Source organism: Cygnus olor, chromosome 1 (assembly GCF_009769625.2).
Source record: "Cygnus olor isolate bCygOlo1 chromosome 1, bCygOlo1.pri.v2, whole genome shotgun sequence".
Lineage (NCBI taxonomy): Eukaryota > Metazoa > Chordata > Aves > Anseriformes > Anatidae > Cygnus > Cygnus olor.
In genome coordinates this window covers 60,588,630-60,613,988 of record NC_049169.1, presented here as the reverse complement: position 1 = coordinate 60,613,988, position 25,359 = coordinate 60,588,630, and the positions used below count along the sequence as shown (strand labels likewise).

Genomic DNA, 25,359 nt, shown 5'->3' with positions numbered 1-25,359 from the left:
TGGTTCTTTACAAAAAAAAAATTTGCTGTTGTTGATGTATTAGCTGTGGATTTTCCTCTTTCTAAAGCATAATCATGAAGGCATCTTGACAAAGGGATCTTTTGGTGTAGTTTCTTCTGTTGAAACTGAAGATCTACACATACCTTTCATTCCAGCAAGCTTTTGTACTTAAGGGCTTAACAGCAGTGAACCTTCTTTCCTCTACTCTCCCACATAACCCTGGCAAACATCTTTCCATTTAGGTGTAATTGTAGTGGCTATGTTGGTAACAATCTTGCAGACAGTTACATTGTCAGTAAAGGTCAGAAAACAGAAAAATTAGTTGTGGAATATGAGTTACATCACTAGAGTAACTCTTCAACCTACCTGAGTAACGCACTGCTAGTGTACACGAGTTAAAAAAAGTAACTCACCCTTCTTCACTCCTCTGCGTGGTTTACCCTCATTTGCAGTTGATGGTCTTGCAGTTTCCTCTCCTGTCTCTCTCCCGCTGGATTGTTCACTTGCTGTGGAGTCAGCATCTGATGGTGAAACTCTGCCACAAACATTAAAAAACAAACAAAACAACATGTAACATAAGTTTGTAATGGGATACAGTTCTCACATGCAGAGAATCCTGTGTTAATATATCTTGTGAAGACTGCTAATATTTTCCACTGTTTATAAGTAAATTTATAATAAATTATCATATTTAGACATTCATTGCTATGATGCTACTGTTGTTGCGTGTGAAAACCAACTGCAACATGACTCACACATGACAGGATTATTAACTAAACTTTCCTTTAAAATTAACTTCAAGAAAACACTGCATGAGTAAGTAGCAAGTTTACTTTTCACACAGAAAGGAATTATATTAGCAAGAAGAAAACTACATAGGTAATTATTTTAATATTCAGACTTGCTAACTTGGTGTTCTCTTGCTAATGCTACAAGTCCACGTGCATATTTTCCTGCCTACTTAAATAAAGGCAGGTTAAACAAACACCACTTTTATACATATTTATCCCATGCAGTCATTAGAGCCTTAAAAACATTTGTTACCTACAAATTACACAATCTCAGAAACATACCAAAAAAATGTGACTTTTCCCTAAAGAAATTATTCAGATAGCATAAAAATAGCAAAAATATAGGGCATACGCTACTGCCCAGCTAGCACCAAAGCCTGTCTTTCACGTGGGATTAGCATTTGTGATAGTTTCTCTAGTGATCATTTTATCTTGTGAACATTCATAGTCTATTCCTTCACTGATTTACTTAAACTGTGCACTAGTCTGTGTATTAACCTTGTTAAGCGCAAGATTTGCTTGAGCTAAATGTATATCAGCACTAGTAACTGAAGCTCTTAGCTAAATGTCAACCAGCGTAGAGCAGACAAACTAAGATAACTACAGCCAGCCAGACAAGTTAATAGAAAGTTAAATCTACTGCTTTCAGTAGGCAATGTTCTGAATTCATCTCCCCATTTTTCTACTGATAACGAAACGCTGTATTTCATTTTTTTTTCTGCAGTACTGCAATATTATTAAGTCACATCCCAATAAAAATATTAGCAAGGATAAAAGGAGAAATGGTTCTCAATGAGCTTACAGATCTGCACCACTGCATCTTTTACTCTTTTCTAAGGTGGAATAGATGGGTAGAGCTTTCTCCTCCATCATCTTTGTCATGGTTCAGCAAACAGTGTAAGGGTTCTGTTTCCAGATACGCTACTGACTTTGTTTCACCTCATTGTGCCTGGTTTTCCTTCATGCTTTCTTCAGTCTATCTAAATTATCAATAAATGTATCATACGAACATACAATAGTGTCAAACCCGTGACAGCCATTTTTAAGTTCTGCAGAGTACGCAGCTGTATCTTTTCAAGCCAAAAACCAGGTCCAACTCTCAGCTGGGGACTAGAGATGCTGTGCTTTCTGATCCCGACTGTTTTTCTTGTTCACTGCCTTTTACTGATACGGAGTGTGTCCTCACATCACCACTGTATTTACTGGCATGCGGTGTACAATCCTGAATTGCCCTGTGATGAAGTGAGTTCTGTATTTTCTTACAAAACAGAAAACAGCTAAAAACAATACAGCACACTATCTTTCACATTTCAAATTCTCCCTCAGGAAATAAGTGTTTTAAAACTAAAGCTGAGATGGTTATGTCAGTACGTAATGGAGATGACGATAACACCTCCATAGTTAAGCCTAAAGAGAGGTTTGCTCTTAAGGGTGAATAAGGGAGGGGCGGAAAATTCTTTTTTGAAATCAGTTTAAAGTGTTTGAATTTAGAGACTTTAAAAAAATACCTTTGTTCCATATTTGATCATCAATTTATTATTGTCTTCAGGGGAAGCATTAAAATGTTGGCTTCTGAAAATTTTCCCTACTTCATTTTCTTAATTATTCTAGATGAAATACAGTAACAACCTCAAGTTTAAATTTGTTTCTTATACTCATATGTATATGAACATAGACGCTTTCCCATCCCCCTGATTATCGTCTCTGTCCTAAGCCACTTTTGAGATTTTACAACGAAATACAGAAACAGTTGTCCTTCTGATTTATATTTATTTAAGCTACACCAAAACAAGTTAGCTAAACTTTTTTTTCATTATTTTCCAATGTTATCCTCCTTCCACTGTGCCACTGGTAGTCCATTTCTTGCAAAGCCTATATGGAGTTAGGAAGACCCATTCAGCACCTTGGAAGGTGGAAACTGAGCTGTATGAAACTTATGTGGGGAAGATGAAGCCAGGACCTTAGGGCAACTGGGGCTTTAGAGGAAGCACTGGTTGAGGTGAGGAGCAAACTGTGCCACAGACCTGCAGCTCAGGAAGAACCACCATTAGTTTCTCTCTAAACTCATTCAGCACTGCCTTTGTTTTTCTCCCACAGTGGAATAGCATGTAAGTAAAAGCACAGGGGGTGCAGAGCTGCAGACAAAGGAATGCAAAAATATGAAATGGAGGGTGAGGAAGAAGAATTACTGGAAAGTGAAGCAGAGACGAGCTCTTCATTGTGGAGCTTTTTGTGAGTCACCATAGCACACCTCTCCTCAGGGCTCCACTTCTTTCCTACCTATTGTCTTCTCACTTAGCATTTTTTTTTTTTCAGTGCACATATCCTTCTTTACTGCTAAGCTGTTACAGCTCCTATCCTAAAAATGCAATCCTTTCTAGCTAGGGATGACTACAAAGAGAACATATCAGAAAGCGCATACTTTGTGTTTCCAGTACACTACTAATAAATTGACTTTAACCAACCCAGTTGTGACCTAAGCACCCCTCTCAACTGGACATGTTGCCATTAAGAGAAATATAGACACCAAATTCTCACAATCTCATGATAAACATAAGCTGGGACAAAGATAGATGAGTAGAAAATGCAGGTCCTGGAGCTCTGGAACAGAGTTCTGTCAACTAAATTTGCCCTAAAAGTATAGTAAACAGCAGTCATCTTCCACAGTTTGTTTTTTCTCTATGAACTGACCTCCCTCTGTGTCGGACAGTCTTTGAAGGTTTTGAGGAAGTCTTGGACTTGGGGCTGGGCACATCTCCATTTTCAGATGGGGTAGTGTCCTTAACAGGTCCTGGTAAAGGAGCGGGCTCATGGATAATCAGGACATCATCTTTATTGTGCTGGCCCAGATGCTGCTTAGCAAAATCAAAGCCTTTCACACTTGGGGCTTGTAGCTGTGAGAGAATAAAGACAAACAAAAAAACCAACAATGAATGACAATGAATACAAAAGCTTTGGTTAAGATCCGTAAAAAACTGCTATTAGTAGGAAGGTTAGGATATAGTAGGCTCAGAAGTGAACATAAGAGAGCTGTAAGGAAAAGAAAAAAAAAAACCTCATAATTCTGTCATCTTACTTCAGTAGATGATAGCTTAAAACCCTAAATCAGTACATTTCATGAAAAAAATGTTGCTTCTGCATCTCCTTTTTTCAGCTATTTCTTCAGATTTAATCATTGTGTGGGAAGTTTCTTGTGTAATTGAGGGTGGAAGGCTGTAGACACCCACATACCAACTGAAACGGTTACCATTGACAGGTCACCTTTCTATCTGTTTCAGTCACAATGATCAAAGGTAGTTTAAATAATTTGAATAATATATTGTTGCTGATATTCCTCATTTTGAACACCCCAAACCTGCAGGAGGTCTGGAAGTGTTCACACAGACAGCTAGTTCATCTGAGGGGAGAAAAACGTATAGATCTGAGTTATAGGGCAGCCTGGCAATGAGTTTTCAGCCAGCATGGATGCCTCCAGAAAAGTATTCCAAATCCAGCTCTTAGGAACTTCATACTGAGTAGACAGAAAAATATACAAAAGGCTTTCCAGTTTAGAGAATTTAAACATTCATCCTAGAGATCTTACTAGGTGGCCATGGTTTCTATGAGTGTCTTGCTTGAGAAGACACAGAATCAGACCCTCCACTTTCATAACTATTTTTAAAATAGTTACTCTCACATTGTTGATGACTTGATTCAGACTTAACTGAATCAAGCCTACAAGTTTTGAGCTCTCCTACAAATTTTGGGGGCTTTGAAGTAATCAGAAATTCTGAGAAACTAATTAAAACAAAGCTTTTCTTTGAGTCCCACTCAATTCTTAAGTAGTTTGGAAGTTAAAACTGGAAAGAAATCTTGACAACTCCAGTTTTCAAAGTGCAAGCATACACACGCACCACACAGCATACGCACAAAACCCTCTGTGTTCCTAGAGCTGACTTCTTCCAAAGTGAAGCATATGTTGAGTGTGTTTATGGGTGCGTCAGGTTCCAGATGTTTAAACGAACCCCCTTTCATAAAGCTTGGCGTGCCAACACAGCTAACTACTGACTTGTCTGATACCATGCCAAAGATAAGCTTGCCTAAGGAATATACTGAAACAATCTCTCCAAAATATTTTTTCAGTAAGCAAAACATTTTCCAAATGGTTCTTAGAACGGTTGTGGTAGAAGAGCAAACTGCCTATTTAGACCAGTAGATGGCAATAAAAGCCCTCCTGTTAAATCGAATATCTGAAGGGTTGAGGTTTTGGAGTTCATACCAGAAGTCATCAAAAAACTCAATTTTTCCTTTTTTTCTGAGATCTCATAACTCCATGTCTTATTTTTAAAATAATTCTGAGGTAGAACTTTTCATTTCCACTGTCAGAATTACTGTGCTGGCTTGAAGCACTTTGATTACTTGGGTCTTCCCCTCAGTTACCCCACCTCCACCTCTGATGTCTTTATGATGTTAGAAGACATTCCTGTGTATGACATCCTCCCTTTGAACCACTTCAACAGTTTTCCTTCTTCTAATCCTTTCACACTGCACACTTGTGCCTATACAATCCTGCTACTGATCACCAACTACCACTTCATGTGTTTCGCTACATTCCTGTCCCCTGCTCCAAGCCCCCTTAGGTCTACAAATGATGAGACTTCGCCACATGCTGGGCACAATTCTTGCACAAAAATCCCTTTCTTAAGCACCCTCAAACTGACCTGCAAAGTTACCCCTCCTTTTGTAACGGCATGATGGGTCAGGTGGGCAGGGATGACTAAAAGGACAAACATTCCAGTTATATTGGAAGTATTAATACGGCTTTATTAAGATTGCTGCCTCTCAAGCATGCATTTCAACGTACCTTAGACTTAACTCTAATGTACTCGTTTTTAAACCCTTGGGAAGTAAAGCAATGTGTAAAAATAGACATTTTTAACCTTTAACTTTGACTGAATTGTCCAATTCTTTGTTGCAGTCTAACAAACTTTTGTCTAAGCACTGTTATGGAAACGCATATATTTATGGGTATGTGTACATACATCACAGCATATGTATGCACACATACTTATCTGCAGACAGACCACATAGAAGTGGTATTAAAATGCTGTTAGTATTGCAAAGGTAAGCACTCACACTTCAAGACAGGTAAGATCGTCTGAACAATCAACACCTGAATCCTCTCATGCATAGGCATTGCAGTAGAGACTTGTGTTAAATATAAATTCATTGTGTTAAATATAAATTCATTTATTCCATAGGATCCCTCTTGCTCTCTCCCACCCTGCCGAATCATTGTCATAGGCTGGGGTTTCTGCTACTGGTCAAAGCTGGCCAGAAGGTAAGAACATTATTTGTAGAACCAGGACACCCATCTCATTTTATGCAAAAGTTGGTAAACATGTAGTGAATGAAGGACGGATGCAAGAAGAGAAAGGATGTATTCTTCTATTACATCTGCAGCTAGGGTGACTGAGATTTTGCCAGCGGATTGCATGGATACTTGCTGGCAGAGGACTGGCAAGAGTCAGGTGTCACCTCTTCTATCCAAAGCCTCAAGAAAAGCTCTCCCAGACACCGCAGAACCTGTGGCTCTATCTTCCTAAGGCTGCAGCCAGGTTAACTCCTCATCCTCATCTGATCTCATCCTTCCTTGCCAGGCAGAATCAGTCCCTCCATCCCACCTTCTTGCCCCTCTCTCCCTCTGCCTGCCAGCTGCCAGTTCCAATTTACACTGTCCAGCAGCATGAGCCTCGCTGCTCCTCCTTCCTTCACCTCACCTCCAAACAACCTCCACATACAGCAACAGAGAAAAAACACTCTAGTTTTTAAGGTACGGCTCCAGAGCTTATATGCACAGAGCAGGTGGAATCTTATGAGAATTTACTTGGTAAACTACTAACAAGTCTCTGTCAATCGCATGCAAACATTTTCCCAAATGCTTAGTCAAAAATGGGCAATTCTCTACAAATTGAATCAGCAAAAACATCTCCTTCACACGAAACAATCCCCTGGTCTTAATTCCTTTCTTACCTTGCACCCTCAAAGGCTGAGAACATATGCTAAAGCTTCTCCAGAACTGTTTTTAATAGTGTTTTGTCCATTTTTTTTCTATTAACCTTGTTCTTTGAAAGAACAAGCTCTTATCTTCTTAAAATCATTATGAAACTGAGACTGGAATGAAAATCTTATGCCTGAATGTTTCAAAGTCTTGTAAAGCCCTGTACAGCTAAATATTTCTAGATACTTCCTACTAAAAAAACTGAAGTTGGCACTACCAGCTCCAACCAATATATGAACAGTATGAAAGACTGTATGCACATGTGTATGTGCATATGTATGAAAAACTTGAATTACAAAAACGCAGTGTGAAAAAACACGTATATAAAATATGATACATGATACCTGATAATATAAATGATGGTCCTTGCTTCATAAGTAGATATAGAGTGGGTTTTTTTTGTTTTGTTTTTTTAAAATAACAACTATCACTTGAGAAGGAGAAATGTCAACATGATTACTAATGCAGAAACAATGCCAATAGAAACCCACTTCATCTTAAAAAAATCTACACTTCATGGTCTACATTAGACCATGGCAACATTATGACTAACTGAGAACTGATACTAACCAAAAACTATATTTTCAGTGACAAGTGCGACAACTCTGCTTTCTACAAGACTGGACAGTCAGATCACTGGGACTCAGTGGAATGAATGAACAGTGCTGTTCCAGGCTGAAAATGTTTCCGACATTTTCTTAACAATGGCATGCCACCTGCCATGTTTTTCTTCCTTTCCTTTACATCCAGTTGTAGAGTGTAACATCCTGGACGACCTCTGCTCATCCTAGCACAGGTAGTCAGAACACCACTTGTGGATCAGTCGTCTACTACTCATAAATTAATCGCCACCACGGAAGGAATACAATCTCTTTTCAAGAAGTGCCAGCACTGCTATCTGCACAGGTGCTGAAACTGAACCTCTTTTTATCAGTCTCAAGTGCCTTTACTTACTCAAGTGCTTAAGACTGCACAAAACCAGTACTAGCAGAGATCTCTTGCTTTAAATGTAAGTTGTTACAGAAGGATTTCATTTGATGTATTTTTATACATTTGTGAAAGGGAAAAAATAAACAACTCTGAAGGTTACCACTAAAGCGAACATGTCTGAGCTAATGCATTATTAAGGCATTGTACAACAATAAAAATGCAGTGCCTGCTGAAATCCAAGGGGAAGATGATTTTAAATTTGCAAGTCAAGACACTGTTTTAATTGTGTTGCTAGATACCAAACGAAAGAAAAATTTGGAGCTCAGTTCACAGAACAATCAAATAGTTTCTACAGAAGCCTACAAAGTCTGTGCACCTTGGTCAAGGCTTACTGCTTGAAAACTGCTAATAGTTTCAGTACTGTTCAAAATACAGAAAGATATTGCTGCCAAGATATTGCTTTCCTAGATCCACATACACACCGCAAATGTCAACAATCTGTTTTATCAAGAAAGCAAAGACTACACATACAGGTCAGTGAATAATTTCAGCAGAAAGCAGTAGAGAAGAAATACGCTTTACTCACTTTTCTTCTTGTAGTTCCTCTAATTAAAGCCATGTGGTTTTTTTTGTTTTTGTTTGTGTTTTTTTGTTTTGTTTTTAATGTTTGTTTGTTTGTCTGGAGTAGCAGCAGCATTTGAATTTGGACATAAAATGAAGAATAATACATCGAGACAATTTTCTATTGATTTTCTCCTACAAGATTACTTTGTTCCTTGTAGAGATAGAAGCACTGAGCAGAGACTGTTAAAATACATTTCTAAGGAAACAAAGACACTAAGCATGATTTCAAAAATAGAATGTGAGTGTTGGCATATAATATATGAACAGGACTGGAATGCCTGTAAAGAAGTCCAATGACTTATGACCTTACTAAAATACAAGCACATGGAACGTTACAAAAATGACGGGATAAAGAAACTACAGAAAAAAATGTTTTCAAATCTACTATTTAAATGCAGCAAGGCAGTGAGTATCAATGTTCTTAACACTAATAGGGGTTGAAGATGTAGAAAAGCAGTCTGATCTAGTGTTGTTTAAAGCTATTAAACATCGCAAACTTCCTTCTACAATCAGAGATTCACAACACCAAATGCTTCTCTGTATTCCCAGGGCACTATACCATAGGGTAGTGTGAATTCAGTGTGTGCAGTAATTGCATTACTCTCATGGTGCATCAGTAATTACAATTATTTGCATTGCTTGCTAGAGTCTTTTTAATTTTAACTTTTTTTTTTTTTTTACTCTGCTTATACTACTCTATCCAAGATATGGACTACTATTTCCTCCAACAGCAATCATTCATCCATATTGTCTGCAGTAACTATTCCTTCAGATACTTAAAATACCTATCAATTTACCAATAAATAAGAATTTAGAAATACTGAGGTCTGTTCACCTTTCTCATTCAGTCTCATCTTCCTATTCAGCTCATTCTTTTCATATCATTCCCATACGTTATGCACATATGTATATATGCTCCATCTTTTGCTTATATTGCTCCCCTTCAACATAAAATCATTTTGCATCACAGCCATGTACTGTCTGGAAAGTATGCATACAAATTATATATGCAATTCAACAACAATAATGCACATTTGAATCAAGGCACAATAACTCCTTGTTGATCAAAAAAAAAAAACACATTAGAAGATCATACAGAAGAGTTCATTTTTTATTGCCTCCCTGAAAATACTGAGAGAAAACCCATTTGTATTTCAAGGTCTTTTTGTGCTCTGCACACAAATTTGCCTATAAAATATAAAATATATGATGAAATCAACTTGTGCCATAAGCACAAATTCTTTCTCGGCCTTTAAAATATCTTAAGCATCACTGGGAAATGTTTAGAGAGATCACTGATTGCTCCTGGTTGGTTTATGGTTTTTGTTTTAGAACTACAGTTAAAAAGGTTTCTAAATAGATTTAAATATCTTCACGTGATAATTATTGATGTCTGTATAAGAAGGGTTTGTATACTGGCTGTTCAATATATCATCTCTTATGTGGGATACCCTCTTGCTACTATTATGACTGTCTTAGAGCCTGTATTAGTACAACAAGCCTTGTCTCAAAAAAGCAGGGGTTTGAGAACTGAGAGCCAAAGAATGGCTTGTACGTGCAACATGCGATCCATTTTCTCATGCTGGACCAATACGTCATCATACAAATTATGTTTCACATTTGTCGTCACAACAGCACTTGTTGTCAGCTGTCACGATTACTTGGAATAGGTCAAGCAGTTGAACAAATGTGTCCTTGTGGAGAAGAAACATGCCTGTAGTTGCAGGGGTTTCTACCATCAAGCCTGAGAAAAAGAGTGCACAGTATAGATGATGCTGGCACAGAAAACCAGAATAAGCTAGTGTACATTGTCTGGTCCCAGTTTCCTTCTCTGAAAAGTCAAAACCGTGATTTCCTGCCCACCACCATAAACATCATACGTATAAGAAGAAATGCCATGGAAAGCACTACCTCAGGAATTTTGCCCCTGGCACAGGATTAAAAACAAATGAATAAAGAAACCTCCAAATTTTCAAAAATTTTTAAAAGCCTGAAATTCTTAAGACACCTGTTCTGAAATATTTTATTAAGGATGCTTTTTATTATGGATGCTTTTCATGGGTTTTCATCATCCCCATTCTTCTCCTTTGTGCATTTCCTGCTGCCACATTAATACTACCATGACAGCTCAGTGAATTTCACAAAACACAAGAGAAAGCATGTTGCTGAAAGCCTCTAACTCTGAGTACATCTATGCCCATAGGCTGCTAAGGTAACTGCTGTAATATGCAGAGTTTTGTGTCTGCATCATACATAGTTTTAGTTTTCCTCCTAAGGCAGAAATGCCGCAGTGTGGATACTAAGAATCAGGCTTTGGTAAGGCTCCTTTGCACACTAGTTAGATGAAAGTGTCACAAATAAGTCAGAAAATGATCATCAACTTTATAAAATAGAGGTGACTACTGTGTCTCAGTTCCAACAGTTTCTTTTCCATATGCTATGTCAAAAAATTACTTCTCAAAGGCCATATAAGCAAGTCTGGTATCAACTACAATCTCTAACAGGTAGCACAGCATGTCAAAAAAATTACGAATTAAAAAAAAATTCCCAACTTGTGAGGCAAGAAAATATGTTCATAACATGTCTCTCACTGTCTGGACAGAGTACATACACAATACAGTCCAGAAACACTTTCTCAAATAGTGAGAAAATTACTGACAAACTTTAAGACAGAACACAGATTAACAATTTTAGTGTTTGTGCTGACATTTTGTTAGGCACAGTGAGCAAAGATAATCCCGTGGTCTTATAACTCAGACATTTATAAATCTAAAGAGCGCTTAATGCAGACAGAATGAAAGCACATTAATATACACTGTAGAAATAATCTGCTTGCTAAAATGAAGCTACAGTTTCTTTTCCCTCCTTCCTTGTTGTGCGCCATTATCCATGACTATCCTAAAACTAAGGTAAATCTGTTTCTTGCTACAGGCCCAGAGATCCTTTCAAATGATGTTGCTATTTCATGCAGGCACCTGTAATTTGAGGAGATAAAGTATACAAATAAATCACCTAGCTTGTCAGCTCTGGCTATAAAAGCCTTCCATTCACACTGTCATTTCGCTACAATCACAATGTCAATTGCAAACCATTTAGTGAAATTTCTTGCTGTTCTGCAACAAGTGAGTAGTGACATTAAAACCACTAATAACAATAATTTGATATTGGTGCATATCCGTGTTCTCAAAATAGCTAAATTCTATGGTAAACTATCATCTTACAGTAGGAAAGACAAATTTACTTCCCCAGTAGTGATCTAATCTTAGTGGTCTATTATGACTAAAATACTATAAAGTTAATCTGTGTTTTGAAAATGGATTTTTTTTAAATCCTTTTCAAAAGTAGCCACTATATAAATGTTACTCTATAAATCCATGTGTCACCTACGTTTTGAAAATCATATGCAGTTCTGGTTTCCCCCACTCAAAAAAAGATTGAAAAGAATTAGAAAATGTAGCCTTTTCGAAGGCTAGTTCAAAGAAATGGTTCAAAAAAAAAAAAAAACAAGGTGAAGACAACAAGCAGTCCTCAATCTAGGAAAAAGACAGTGGAGATGGGAAATAACAGAGATCTGAAAAGTCAAGATTGGCACTGAGCTGGTGTCCAGAAACCAGCTGTTCGCCAGGAGCATCACAGAAAACATGGAGGTAGCAGGATAAAAGCAACACAAAAGATGACAACATGATTCTTTCACATAACATGCTGGATAAACACCTGTCAGCAGCCCAGATTAGTTTAGAAGGATTGGAAAAGTTCACAGAGGACAAATCCACTGAGGATTGCTAAGTATCACCAATTCTAGAGTGAAAAGTCCCTGCTCATAATTGGAAGCTGAAAAGTTACCCAAAGAAAATTATCGTATGCCCCTTTCCTGTCCTTATCCCCTTCTATAGACTCATGGCTTTTGGCAGATGGGCCTTTCAATCAAAATTTTGTATGGCTGCTCAAATGTTTATAAAAAAAATGCAGAGACATTTCAGGGTTTTTTTCGTTGTTTGTTTGTTTGTTTTTGTTGTTTTAAATCTGCTGGTATAAGCAGTATATCCAAGCGTGGTATTTTATATCTACAACTTTTCAATAGCTAATCCTCAGTACAGAAGATGAGTTTCCACAAAAGAGCTCTTGCAGAAGGACTGACATCAGAGAACTGCATTGTTGAAAAGTAATTAAGATGTTGAATACTGTGTTCCTTGTTAGAATCCGGCTATTGAGTTGAACACAGCAAAACCTGTATGCCAGTTTCAGAAAGACAACATTTTTGATAGTTAAGGTTGCTATTAGAAATGAAAGGTATTTGTTATGCAAACAGTTGGCACAGACATAAACCTCTTGCAGAAACTCATGTCAGTTTTCAAGTAGTTTTTATAAGATTGGTGTCAGCTGCCTTTCTTTACATGAATCTCTTTTGACTGGAACTATTCTGAAATGCAGAGCTATTGCCTCCACATTATACAGATGAACAAAAGCATTACAGGATGTCAAAACATCACAAGAATTCTTTGTATCAGGAGCAGAAGCCTAGTATTTAGCCTCCAGCAGGGCTGGCCTCTTTGATCTCGGGAACATCCAAGAGGTAGTTTACTGAATAGACAATAATAAGCAAAACTCTCTGTTCAGAGGTGTAAAGATACACCCGACACATGAGCTTTGGGTATCAGATGTTCCTGCTTGGGGGAAAAATAAAAATCCACACCAGCCTGCCTGACGTGCTGTAGGATGCATGACTCGTTACCTGTAACAGCGAGCGACGTGGGGTGGTCTGAGTGGCTGCCACGAGCTCTGCGGGTTACAGCAGACACACAGGAGCTGCAAACGGTCCCCAGGTGATTACACATCAGCTGAGGTTTGCTGGCACACAATGTAAACTGGCAGCCCTCCAGCTCTCACACTGTCTGTGCTACTGCTCATGGAGAAGGTGGGGAACCATATGCTTTGTCCTAAGCTTCGCTGGGGTCGATGCACCCCACCTCTCCCACAGGTCAACGTACAGGGACACTGAGCCAGAGAGGTGTGCGCAGCCTTTAAGAACCACAGTGGCACACCTAGGCCCCAGAGAGGAGCAACTCCTGGCTGGAGAAGCAGCCTTTTTTCCCTCCAGGGTTTTAGAACGTGCCCTTGGAAAAACTAGGTACTGAGCAAGCCACTTGGTCAAAGTCAGCACTGCAAAGGCAATGACTTCAGCATGCCCATCAGTCCACAGAGTCACAGACCGGTTTGTGCTGGAAGGGATCTTAGACCATCCAGTTCCGCCCCCCCTACCATGGGCATGGACACCTTCCACTAGAACATCCAGGACCTTCTAAAGATCAGTAAGTTTGTCCATAGGATTAAGATTTCTGTCAACAGGGCCAGGAGACTTTCCCTGAATAACTGTCAAGAGCTGAAACTACTTCTGAAAAGTCCTAGCGAGGGATGTGACTTTCTTCTCTGAAAGCTCATACACAGCAGGGAAAGTTAGATCCCTAGAGAGCCAGGTCCCATTTTAATTGTGGATGTCCACAGGGAAATAAATATTATTGCCAGCTCTGTTTGCATTACAAATATATAGAATGTGTGGGGTTTTTTTCTTCAGAGAAGAGGAAAAGCATTGACAGTATTTTTGTGCAAAAATGGCTGTAGTCCTGTACAGAGCAGAATGATGGTTTGGACATTAAAGACATTTCTCTATTTTCTCACAAAGACGAAAAACAAACCACTGCAAAAATTCAATTTCCTATAAAGACACAGTACAGCTTCTTTGCAATAAAAAGAGTTCATGTTGTAACAATGTTGTGATGGATATAGGCAAAGGCAAGAGAAAATCATGTAATTTAAGAATGCTACTTATGCAGCTTTTCATTCCAAAAAGCAAAGTCACCTTTATCCAGTGCAACAACCCAGATCACATCAAGGTGAATTTCTTGTAGGATGCTACAGCTTACCGAACAAGTCATGAATACTTGATATGCCCGTTAAATATCTCAGCTCCATCTCTTGAAAAGAATTACCCTTGCACAGACCAATGAATCTTGCATAGAAATTCACTGCTCTGACTTGCTTCCGTAACTTCTAGTTTAAAAAGGGTCCCAGAAAACTCTGATTTAAGCACCTTTTCCCATTTAGTCTCCGGACAAAAAGGCCACCTAGTATTTTTCAGATATTGTCAATCCTGCTTTGAGGCAGACAGATGGACTAGAAAATCTACTAGAGTCTCTTCAAGGTCCATTGTTTATTACAATATTTTTGAACCTTATTTTGCTAGCACCAGTTTCCACAAAAGTTTTCCTTTCTATCTATCTGTGTTTCAATTCACCTAAATTGCAAGCTTCTGAGGCCATCTGGAAGGAAAACATTTCTTATAGTTATTGCACCTTGCATTCTCAGTGTCAGCAAAACACTCCAGCCTTGTTTGAGCTCAGGCTGCCTCTCTGTCTTTCGCAGAGATAACCTTGTAAGGATGCTTATGCCATCCTATCTGCAGGACTGGGATTCGATGATGAAACTAGAAAGCCAGATAGAAATAACAGAAACTGGTAGCGTGGCATGTTACATCTGCTCCACAGAACAGGCCTTTGCTGAATACAGTCTGCCATGCACAAGTTGTTGCCTTGTTGTGTCTTTGAGAGTGACCTGGCCTTGAGGATGGGGGCAAGAAGCAACACCAGACTAAAGCTCTGCTTCAAGGCTGCTATGACACAACTACAGATGCAGTCTTGGGTAATTCTATGGGTTTATCACTGTAGGACCTAAATATTTTTCAACACAACTATGCCTGGTGACATGAAAAATATGCTATTATCTACAGTCGCAAGTGGGGGGCTGTGACCCAAATACTCTCAAGAAGCATGTATGCTGCAGAAACACCATGCTCTGGACTGAGACCAAAGAAGGCTGGCAGTGCTGGCATGATGGAGTGCCTGCACAGCCAAGATACCTTGTGATCTTTCCCCCACGGTGCTGTACCCAGGTAGCCATACTCTCAGGGGCAAGCCCAAAAGGCATTTAGGGTCTTAACAACAGATAATTGTATTGTACTTGTCTGCTTCATTGGAAGATAGATTATTAGGCTATGCAATTTATCACTTGCTCTTAATGGTGGTCATTGGAACACAAATATCCTACCTACCCAAGGGAAAAAAAGAAATAAAAGATAATTCTGTGAAAGTAAGCCTTAACAAATAGAAGATTAAAATTCAAATAACTATATGGCCTGTGTGCAAATCAAAATATTTCAGGATGAAAGCAGGTGTTTAAAACCAGAATTAAGTGATTAAATAAAATGAAGAAAGAAAGAAAAGATCAATGACACACTGGGCTACAGAATCTAGAATATAGTGTCTTTAAACCATCTTAAGAGAATTCAAATTTCTAAGAGACACCCCGAACTGAGAATAAAAAGCTCCTGCAAATTTTAAGACTTACTGATGGCATTTGCAGAAAAATGAACATTACTATATGTTTACCTAACTTCTCACTGTTGGTGTTTCAAGGACCGAGTCTGCAACCTCTATTTCATCTGAACAGGAGAAGAGTGTCCCTGTTTCTTATTTTCCAAACCAGTAGAACTAATGTTAAAAAAAAAAAAACAAAAACACATTTTCAAGTGCAAAACACATTATAGACTTAATACGTGTTGACAAAATTGTCTTCTATTTCCAGTATGCATGCCATGCCTGTTAGTGAAATACTTTAAGATTTACACATTCCATTCCTTTATTTACTTTTTTTTTTTTCTTAAGCTTAATGGAAGTGAGGAAAAATATCACTATAAATGCATATTCTTTGTGGCTTTTCCAATAAAATATTTGATCTCAAGAAAAAAACAAAACATCTCTAACCAAAATATCCTCCAATTTACAGAGGTTGTGAAGACCTTCACTTTCCTTTGGTACCAAAGGCAAGTTCAAATAATTATGAGCGTAATGAGGGGGTGCAGGTGGGGTGAAATTTATTTTTAAATTGATTTTTTTTTTAATCTTAAATCCCAGACCACATGATTTGACTCTCTTCATCATTTCTTTGCATTTACTGTAACAAAAAGAATGAAAACCACAAACAATTTAAAAGACTTGAACCAGACCAAACGTACGTCATCATTTGTATGCTGTCGTGACTGTCTGTGGGTCCTTCAGTGCTTGCTTAATAAGCCCTATTCTGCCCTGGAATTCCAACCCACTGTTTGGAGACATGAAGAGAGCCCAACAACAGCCTGCTATCATGGAACCCAGATTAATTCTTTCATTCTGGGTCCCCAGCAAAGGAGGATTTTTTTTTGAAGTAGATTTTGCCAGATTTTTAATGCACTAACTGATAAAAATTTAAGATGGTTTTTATTGCTTTACCTCATTTAGTATTTAAGCATGAGCCATCCACTGGCACATGAAGGACTGGACTAGATGTCCTTACTGGATCTTTCTAGTTTGCTTGAAGTGACTTCCCTAGAGAAGGAAAAGTGGCTCCCTAGGTGAACTAGGACTTGCATATAAACAAATTCAAGGCTTCTGACTCGTGAATGATTAAAATGAAGAACATTGTGGAAGCAGCAGAGGCAAACAATTGAGCAACTTTCCAAAACAATGGGATGAAAAGATGTTTCTGGCCTCACAGCCAACACAGCCGCTTTCTTACACAATGCTTGAGACAGCAGAGAGGTACTGAAAATTTATGTCATGAAATAGTGTACGAAGGATAATGATCCCCTCCTGCCTTTTTTGTATGACCCTTCTCAAATTAGCTTAAACTACTACAGGGAACTTCTTCAATCAAGGTTTGTGTTATGTATTACCAGAGCACAGGTGAAACCGTAGCAGAAGATGAAGTTCATCAAAGGGTACAACTTGTTGCTGACCTTGATTCTTACACTCACTCTGCACTGCCAAGACAAGTGGAAGTTGCTATTGATTTGTTCTGACTGCTTTGGAAGTGCAACTGCTTTCTGCTTCTCTCATCTTTCACATCATTAATTATCTCGAAAGGGAGCATGGTGTACAGACAAGACTTGCTACAGAGAAAACTGTATGACTGAACATGAGGTGACAGTTACAGAAACATGACTACAGTACCACAGGATTAGCACAGGCAGATTACTATGCCTTTATTAATGCTTCTGGTAGTATCCTCACTAATAAGTATTTCTAACAAACAGACATGTTCTCTTCAGTTGTTAAAAAGGAAAAGTAGGATTTGTAACCCTTTAAGTCATTTTTCCACTCCTTTTAATTTTGTGAAAATCATGGATCATTGACGGTCTTGAGCACTAAAAAGACAGACTACTGAATTTATCACCATCCTAACCCAGTCCTCCATCACATCAGCCAGCATGCCCACCCACGAAGTCTCATTCAAATCCAGTAACTGCAATTCTAGTCCTGCAACAGGCTCTCAAAACAGAGTACAGCTCCAGAAGAATGGGGAGCAGCAAAGATGGGCAAAAAGCCCATCCCAAAGATGGAAACTAGCAAATGCTAGTTCCAGTGTGAGGTATAATGGATGGTGTGGTTCGGTTGTCAAATTACTTTAGCGGAAACTCGCCAAATAAAAATTCAGCCCTCTGCAGAAAACAAGGTCACTGCTTCAACACTCAATACATTTCCTCTTACTCAGTTCTAGCTGAAGCCTTGAAATGAAGTGATAAAGGATTCCTTTCAACCTCACTGCCCCTATTTCAGAAGAATGTATCTATCTAACACAGTATCATATAACTAGGAGAACAGATAAAACACCATGGAATTCTTGACTTTAACTATCGTTTAACTTTTTTCTTTGCTTTTTAATGAGAAGGCTCTGAAGCTATGTTTCCACATGCTATTTAAGGATACGAGGCGTTCCCTAGACTCCCACGTTCATTTATGGTCAGAATACTCAACCTCTTCCCAGCACAGCTTCCCCTTTTACCTTCTGTCGCTGCTGAATGTTGCTTATCGTGTCTGGCTGAAACTCCAGCTTGTCTGTTCGACAAAGTTTCCAGTATAAAATAATAACGATCAGGAGCACCACAGCAACTGGGACTGCCACTCCAACAATAATCCATAGGTTGCTATTCTGTGACTCTGAGGAGGACTCCTTCAGCTTTTCCACAGCTGTGAAGTTAAAAGGAAGACAGCAGCTTTATGTGGTTAAATATTTTTAACTGAGGACACTTCAAGGTTATGTATTTTTATATTATTGTAAATACTAGTTCAGGAATTTATCAGAAACCAGCCGCACATCACAGGAAATGTCATACACTTAGAAGTTAACATATGTCATGCTCAGGAAGCATGGGGCAGGTGATCAGTTGTTCTGGTCTACCTCCTGAGGACCCCTGCTTCAATTACTGATGATAATACACTTCTACCACATCACTTTGTAACCCCAACCTGACCTAACATAGTGAAATGGGTCCAGAAAAATGACTCACCATTAAGGTGAGAACGTTTTCAACTTTATTGCATCTTGTCTGCATCCTGCTTTAGGTATAATCATCAGCTCTCTCTTCTCTTTTGTTATGGATATTGTTACCCTCCCCACCAATAATCACAGTGAATTTGAAATCAGTAACAACCCCCTACCTGTTGTGTATAGCCCCACAGTTTGGTTACCTTTTTTTTCCCTTTCTCTATTTCATTGTCAGTGTGAGAGATCTTTTACTCCCAAAGAGAAAAAAAAGGAAGTCATATTGAAAAGTGTAAACAAACAAGTCATGCACAGAAAAAGTGATTTGGAAAAACTGATAAAACTTCCAATTGCTCTATTTTTTGCATAGTGGCTATACGTGGGACTAAAACCCACAGCAGTAGTATTTCTAGTCAAATTGACACATTTTCTTAAAACAATGCTTTCAAGTCAAAAAACAGTATTTCTATTCAATTTATTTTTGTGTCATTTTTATTAGTAGCCATTCTGATGATGAATCTTAAAGAGAACATATTTTAATTCTTACACTTTATACTTCTAACAGCTCATTTATGTCATTACAATTTCTTATATAAAATTACCATTGTCTTACATAAAAAATTTTGTTTGTTTAGTTTCTTCTCAATAAGAAAGAAAAAAAATCTGCACCTGTTGAAACAACCATTTAATGATGTGCCAGAGATATTAAGTTTCTGTATGCAGAATAAGCTATAAACAGCCCATGAAGTGCGTTCAACACTTACCGTTTCTATAAAAGGAATTTACTATTGCAACTTTTTGCATTTTTGTCCAACCAATATTGCAAACCATTGACTGAAATTAAGAAGTATATGAGCTACTGATCAATCTTTAAAGTGCTGTTTTAATGAGGGACAAAATTTAGAAACATATTCCAAGAGCAAACCACCACAATTGTGGGCACTGTGCAGTACCATGATCTCCAAAGCTAATATCACCCTTCCCTTTTCTCTCTGCTGGCATCAGTGCAGATTTGACAGGGCTTACGCTGTGCAACGGCGCCTTCAATGCGGTATCCGAGGATGATTGCAGCCCGCTGGATATCAACCCTGTTCATCAGGTCAGAGCACTTCAAAGCACTGAATCTCTCTCCATCTTGATCCTCCACAAAGTAGATCAGCTCCACAGGGTTATCAACACCATCTAACCGTGACACATTCACAATCTGAAAAGAAATTGGAATGCTTTTACATTTTAAGTTGTATTTATTCGGGGTTCCCATATATTTAGCCTTTTAGTCTTTCCCCATCTTCCCCTTCCCTTCACAGGGTTTGGGTCTTAAGGACACTTCCCTAAAAAGAAACATTTGGAACAGCTTTGCCAAGATGGAATCTCTATCTGTCCTCATCTGGGATATATCTGGGATATATATGTCCCAATCTGGGATATTCTATGATTCAATAAATGGAAATTTCCAGGGAAGTGATCCCTCACATAATACATTTTTATAGCAAACCTGAAGGTTGTTTATTTATTTATTTATTTTTATTTTTATTTGTTTCATGACAACATAGAGATCCAGTACTGAACAGAACTGCTTTCATTCTGAAGACGCCAATACCATCCCACCCTAGAAGCCTTATTACCTTTGTAGTTTGTTGGGTAGTAGGAGCTGCTGGAAAGATTCATTTGATTGCACTTTTCCTTCTCTGAATACTTTGACTTCACATTTTTTTTTATTCATAACACACTTTTTTTTTGGTTCAGTTTTTCTGAATGTTAAGCACTTACAAGGGCAAATATTCTGTTAGCTTCAAAAAGAACTGTTTGCTCTTCCTAAATGAAAGCACCTGCACAGTTACCTTCATCCTCCAAACAGCTCCCTCTGGTATCCACCTTTCTTCAGGAAGGAATTTATTTGATGCTGTGGGAAGCAGTCTTCTAAAGATGTTAATAATCAAAAGAATGTGTGCTATGAAGAAGCCCTGTAGATACTATCTAACTGTTGAACATCTACATTGCAGATGAGACTCACATAACAATTTTAAATTCCTATAAAATTAAACTCATATATAATAATTCTCCTCTGTTTTACCATTTAAGTTTAATGGTGTTTTCAACCTAGAAATACTCCAAACAAGCAGCAAGAGGTATTCCACCATGCAAAACAGAGTTTGAAGAGATCTGGGAGGAAATACCACAATGGAGCAATATATTTAGTTTCCTTCAGAACTCTCCTTTCACTGTGAAGTACATATTTAATAAATTAGAATCTCAAACAACTGCTTATAGGCTTAAAATAAAGCAAATTAATAAATGTTTGCATGTCTAAGACTTACAAAAGCAAAGCTTTTTTTTTTTTCTTTCCTTGCTTCTAACAAAAAAATCTTGTTGAAGGGAAGCAGTGCAATGCTTTAGTTCAATCGGAATGATATTCTTGTCTTTGGGGGACATCAGCTCAACATGTCCTATAAAAGCATCTCCCAGGAACGGCAATATTAAGTATAATAAAAACAAAACCCAAAGCAAAAAAACGTAACTGTCATATAAGTTTTCTAGGCCAAATCAACTGAAATCAAAGAACAATGTTCAGCATTAGTCACATTTGGCATAAGTTACAGAATACCCAAAAATAGAGCAGAGAAATGAACAATTTTATGAGATACAGCAAGACCTGCTAACCCATTAACCAATACCGTTTTCTCATCCTGAATGCTATTCACACTTCTACCAATCCCTGACTGAAGGTAACACAAGGGTATCAATAAATATGGTTTGTTAGTACACATATTCAGCAGCTCTAAGGTCAAATCTGGATTCACAGAACCCAGATACATCATGAGTTAACAAATGCCCACAGCTTTGTATTTCTACTTCAGCTGGGCTGCCTTCACCACAGTCTGGCCTTAATGCACAGAACAGTATGGAGTATTAAGCAGTATCTGCTTTCAGCATGGATGAGCACTTCCTAACTAGCACATACCTCACACAGACAGCAAGGGAACTGAAAGGCTGCTTGTGATTAAAGTCAATGGGTTCTCATTTTAATTTTAGGAAGCTTCTTTGTGACACACGCAAACCTACAGAATCACAGAAATGTAGAAGATTCTTAAATTGAATTATCATAGATTTTGTGGCATTGTGGAGTGTTCAAGAAGTACAACACTTACTGTATGTGTGTTGTACACACAGAGTAACTGTCAGAAACTCTGGCTGAATGAGTCCAGAAAGGAACTCCTCCACAGTTGCCTTTACAAAGAACAGAGGGGGAGGAAGACAGATCCCGTTGTGCAAGTTGCCACAACCAAAATAAAACAATTTTAATACTCCTCTCCATATTGAGGAGTAGGGAAGGGTGAGAGGAATCCAACAGGATAGGAAGGAGAAGCATCTGGAGGTATTTTGGCACAGTATAGAGAACATGGGAATGAACAAGAAATTCAACAGAGGGAAGTGCTGGCTGGTGCAAATGAACAAAACTCACTGTTTTCAGATATGTTTTCTCTGAAAGAATTCATTCTGAATATGCGGTTCTTAATGAGTGCTCACATCATACTACAGAAAGGTGCAGACTGAATTTCAAATCCATGTGGAGATGGCTACAGAGTTCTGTTCTCAGAGAGCTGATGGCTGAACAGGGTATTGTTGAGGTGGCTATGAGACAGCTCAACTTGCATGCAAACTTGGGAATTGCGACAGTATCAGCACTTCAGTTTTCTGATCTGTCTTGTTGATTCACTAACCCTCTGTGTTTTTTTTTTTAACAGACCTCTAAGTTTGCTGTAACACAAACTGTCACACTAGATCCGAACTATTTTTAAATCTATTTTAAAAATCAAGATACACAGCCATTGCACCCATTTTTTACACAGCTTCTGTGTAATAAGTTTTACACAGCTTCTTTGTAATAAGTTTTGTGCCATCTTCCTCCAAATTGTATTCTCTGTACAGCTTCAGATTGTTTTTGTCTCATATTTAATAGTGGTCTCTCTCCTTGAGAGCGCTAAGAATGCATGCAGAGACAGAAGTGGTATTTTCCAGGCATGTAGAAATGCAGCCCATGTGCGAGGAAGGAAGCACTTTACATTTATACTTTGGCAGTGAGGAAAGACATAAGGAGAGATGAGATGCAAGAATTTCAATACAGAGAAGGCAGAAAATTAAAAAAGAAAAAAAGAAAAGACTAATTCGTTCAACTTCTGTGTACAGAAATGATTTCATCTTTCTTGATACTAGATGTGCATTTAACCTCCAGAGAGCAGAGACTTAATTGTGTTCAGGTGTCAGTAAATTTAATTTAAAAAATGTCTTCAAGAGACTATCATAGGTCAGTGAAGAGAGTTGCCTTGGCAACCAGGTCTAGTTCATAAATGAAAGCAGGGGAAATCCAGGTGTTGGACAAACTCACGAGGCATGTGCAGAGCATCAGTCAGCCTGAGATCTCCCAGCCATAAACCCATTCACAGGGAAGGAGTCCCTGGGTGAGCTTATTCTGGGGTTTGAAGGCAGAAGTGTTACTGAGGAATAAGCAAACACACCCTCAAAAACTCCAAAACATATGCACTAGGATGATTTCCCATTTTTCACTACCCTCATCCCTTAGGAAAAAAAAATATAATCAAAAATTGTTCTGCTTTCTACTTTATTAAAAACCAGTATTTTAGCATACAGGCACTTAAGCTGTACTGTGGCCTGAAGGGTTCGGGAGATGAGGCTACATAAAACATGTGAAGCAAGCCTCATGTGCATGTGGCTCTGCGTCTGAGAAAGCCCTTGCACAAACCGGCAAAGGCAGGAAACATCGATGCAGCTCACTGGCTGCCAGCATGGTCCCCAAGTGCTCTGGCAGGGCTGTGTGCTACCACATCAAGCACTCACCCAGTTTGGCACGTGGGCCCTTGGACCCTTGTCACACCGTGCCAGGGAGACCAGTGAGTGAGCTGAGGGGACCAGGACACGGACTGCAGGCCTAAGGACCGCTCCTCTGCTGCCTTCTGTGGAGGCTTTGCTGGCCCATCAATTGGTTTGACAAAACACAGATGCGAGCAGACTGCAGGGAACCTGACGGTGCTCCACTAGAAACCAGTGGAGACAAAATGCTGTGGTAAGGTGCCGGGGCTCCCACTGCTGCTGCAGGGCTCTGGCTAGCCACCCACTGCTGCACCGGGTGGCCAACGTGAGGTGAAGCTGCTCCAACCACGAGGTCGGGCAGCAGTTCCCACAGGCTCTGCACCTGAAGTCTCACGCAGAGACTTGGCCTTCACCCAGGTTATGCACTCGGGAGAGATGTATGCTGTTAGCAGAAAAGCAAGGGAATGAACCCCTGCTTTAATGAAAAACTCAATTCAGTCATTACCTCCCCTCACAGATACTATTCTCTCATGCACGTTATGACTGTAGTGTCATCTACCCTGCTCTTTTCTTTAAATTGGAACATCGTTCTTTTTGTCACTTACTAGGATCACCTTTTTGCTTTCTTTTAGGTTCAAGGGAACAAGCACACCGCAATGAAGGAAAATTATTTTTGTATTAGCTTCTAGCATATTTTTAAACTACTATTAAACCCACTATTTCCACAAGAATTTAATGAGAAATGATGAACTATTCACAAAACGTATCATGTGGCTTAGTCTGTGTGGGTGCAACACAAACAGCATTAAGCATGTGCAGAAACAGCAGATACATGTCAAAAATATATATGACATGCTCTGTAAAACAATAATATGAACGTTATAAAAAGTCACGGGAACTATCTCATGTAAAACAGTCAACCACGAGGCTTCAAAGGTTTTTCTTAGAGATGGTTATAGGAATTTTTTAGCCTGGAGTACCACCTGTTAATAGCACAGAGGAGAGGAAAAGATGCTATCTGAGCACCCTAGGTAGACCAAAGCTCTTATTCAAAGTGTCTAGATTTAAAGAGTAATTTTTAACATTCTTAGATCCTAACACCTTTAGAAATGAAATCTAAACCTCACAAAGTATCAATTCTATTTTCTTAGTATATGAAAGGAAACTTACATGCCTGCAGTAACATTTGCAAATAATTGCTTCACCTTTTGACCCACAATCTTGATTTTCTAATAGAGCTTAGAAATGTCACATTTCAATACACTATAAATATCTTTCACCTCAGGAAAATCTCAGATCTACAGGGGCTCAACACAAGTGAAACATGTGTCTAGTCTTCTGTGGATATATGCACATCTTGCTAATAGAAGTAACCAACGCTTTGGTGTTACTGGCAGCTTCTGTTCTAATTTTCTCTTCGTTGTGGCCTACTAATAGAGCAGTCACTGTTTGGTGAGCAAGAAACAGAGATGGGAAAATCTCAATACAAAACACAAGGACCATAAATAGCTGCCCCTGAAGACTCAAACACGCATATAAACAACACACTTCATACACAGCTTAAAAACTTGGCTATGAGTAATAGAATGAGCAGCAGTAAAACTAAAAGGTTTATTGCGAGTGGCTATGGACCAGACCCTCAACTGACAGGGAAGTTCTCTTGAAAGCAATCCTTCACTCAGGAGACCACCAGCAGGTGCCTCACTCCAACTGCACGTGTCTTTGCACCAGGTGTGATGCTGACATTTCTATTACACTGGTCCTAGAAAAGGTCAACATGAGAGCAGCTCT

At 38.7% G+C, this 25,359-nt stretch overlaps 1 protein-coding gene across 7 annotated transcripts in view; it reads right to left on the bottom strand.

Moving 5' to 3' along the window:
* Nucleotides 1-25,359, bottom strand: part of KIAA1549 (KIAA1549 ortholog) — a 142,079-nt gene that overhangs the window by 25,306 nt on the left and 91,414 nt on the right. For all 7 annotated transcript variants that reach the window (XM_040544976.1, XM_040544970.1, XM_040544974.1 and 4 more), the window contains 4 exons: nucleotides 19,765-19,942; nucleotides 18,259-18,443; nucleotides 3,483-3,685; nucleotides 414-535 (listed from right to left, as the gene is read on the bottom strand). In XM_040544976.1, coding sequence (XP_040400910.1) covers nucleotides 414-535; nucleotides 3,483-3,685; nucleotides 18,259-18,443; nucleotides 19,765-19,942 — 688 coding nt within the window. The remainder of the gene's footprint in view (nucleotides 1-413; nucleotides 536-3,482; nucleotides 3,686-18,258; nucleotides 18,444-19,764; nucleotides 19,943-25,359) is intronic.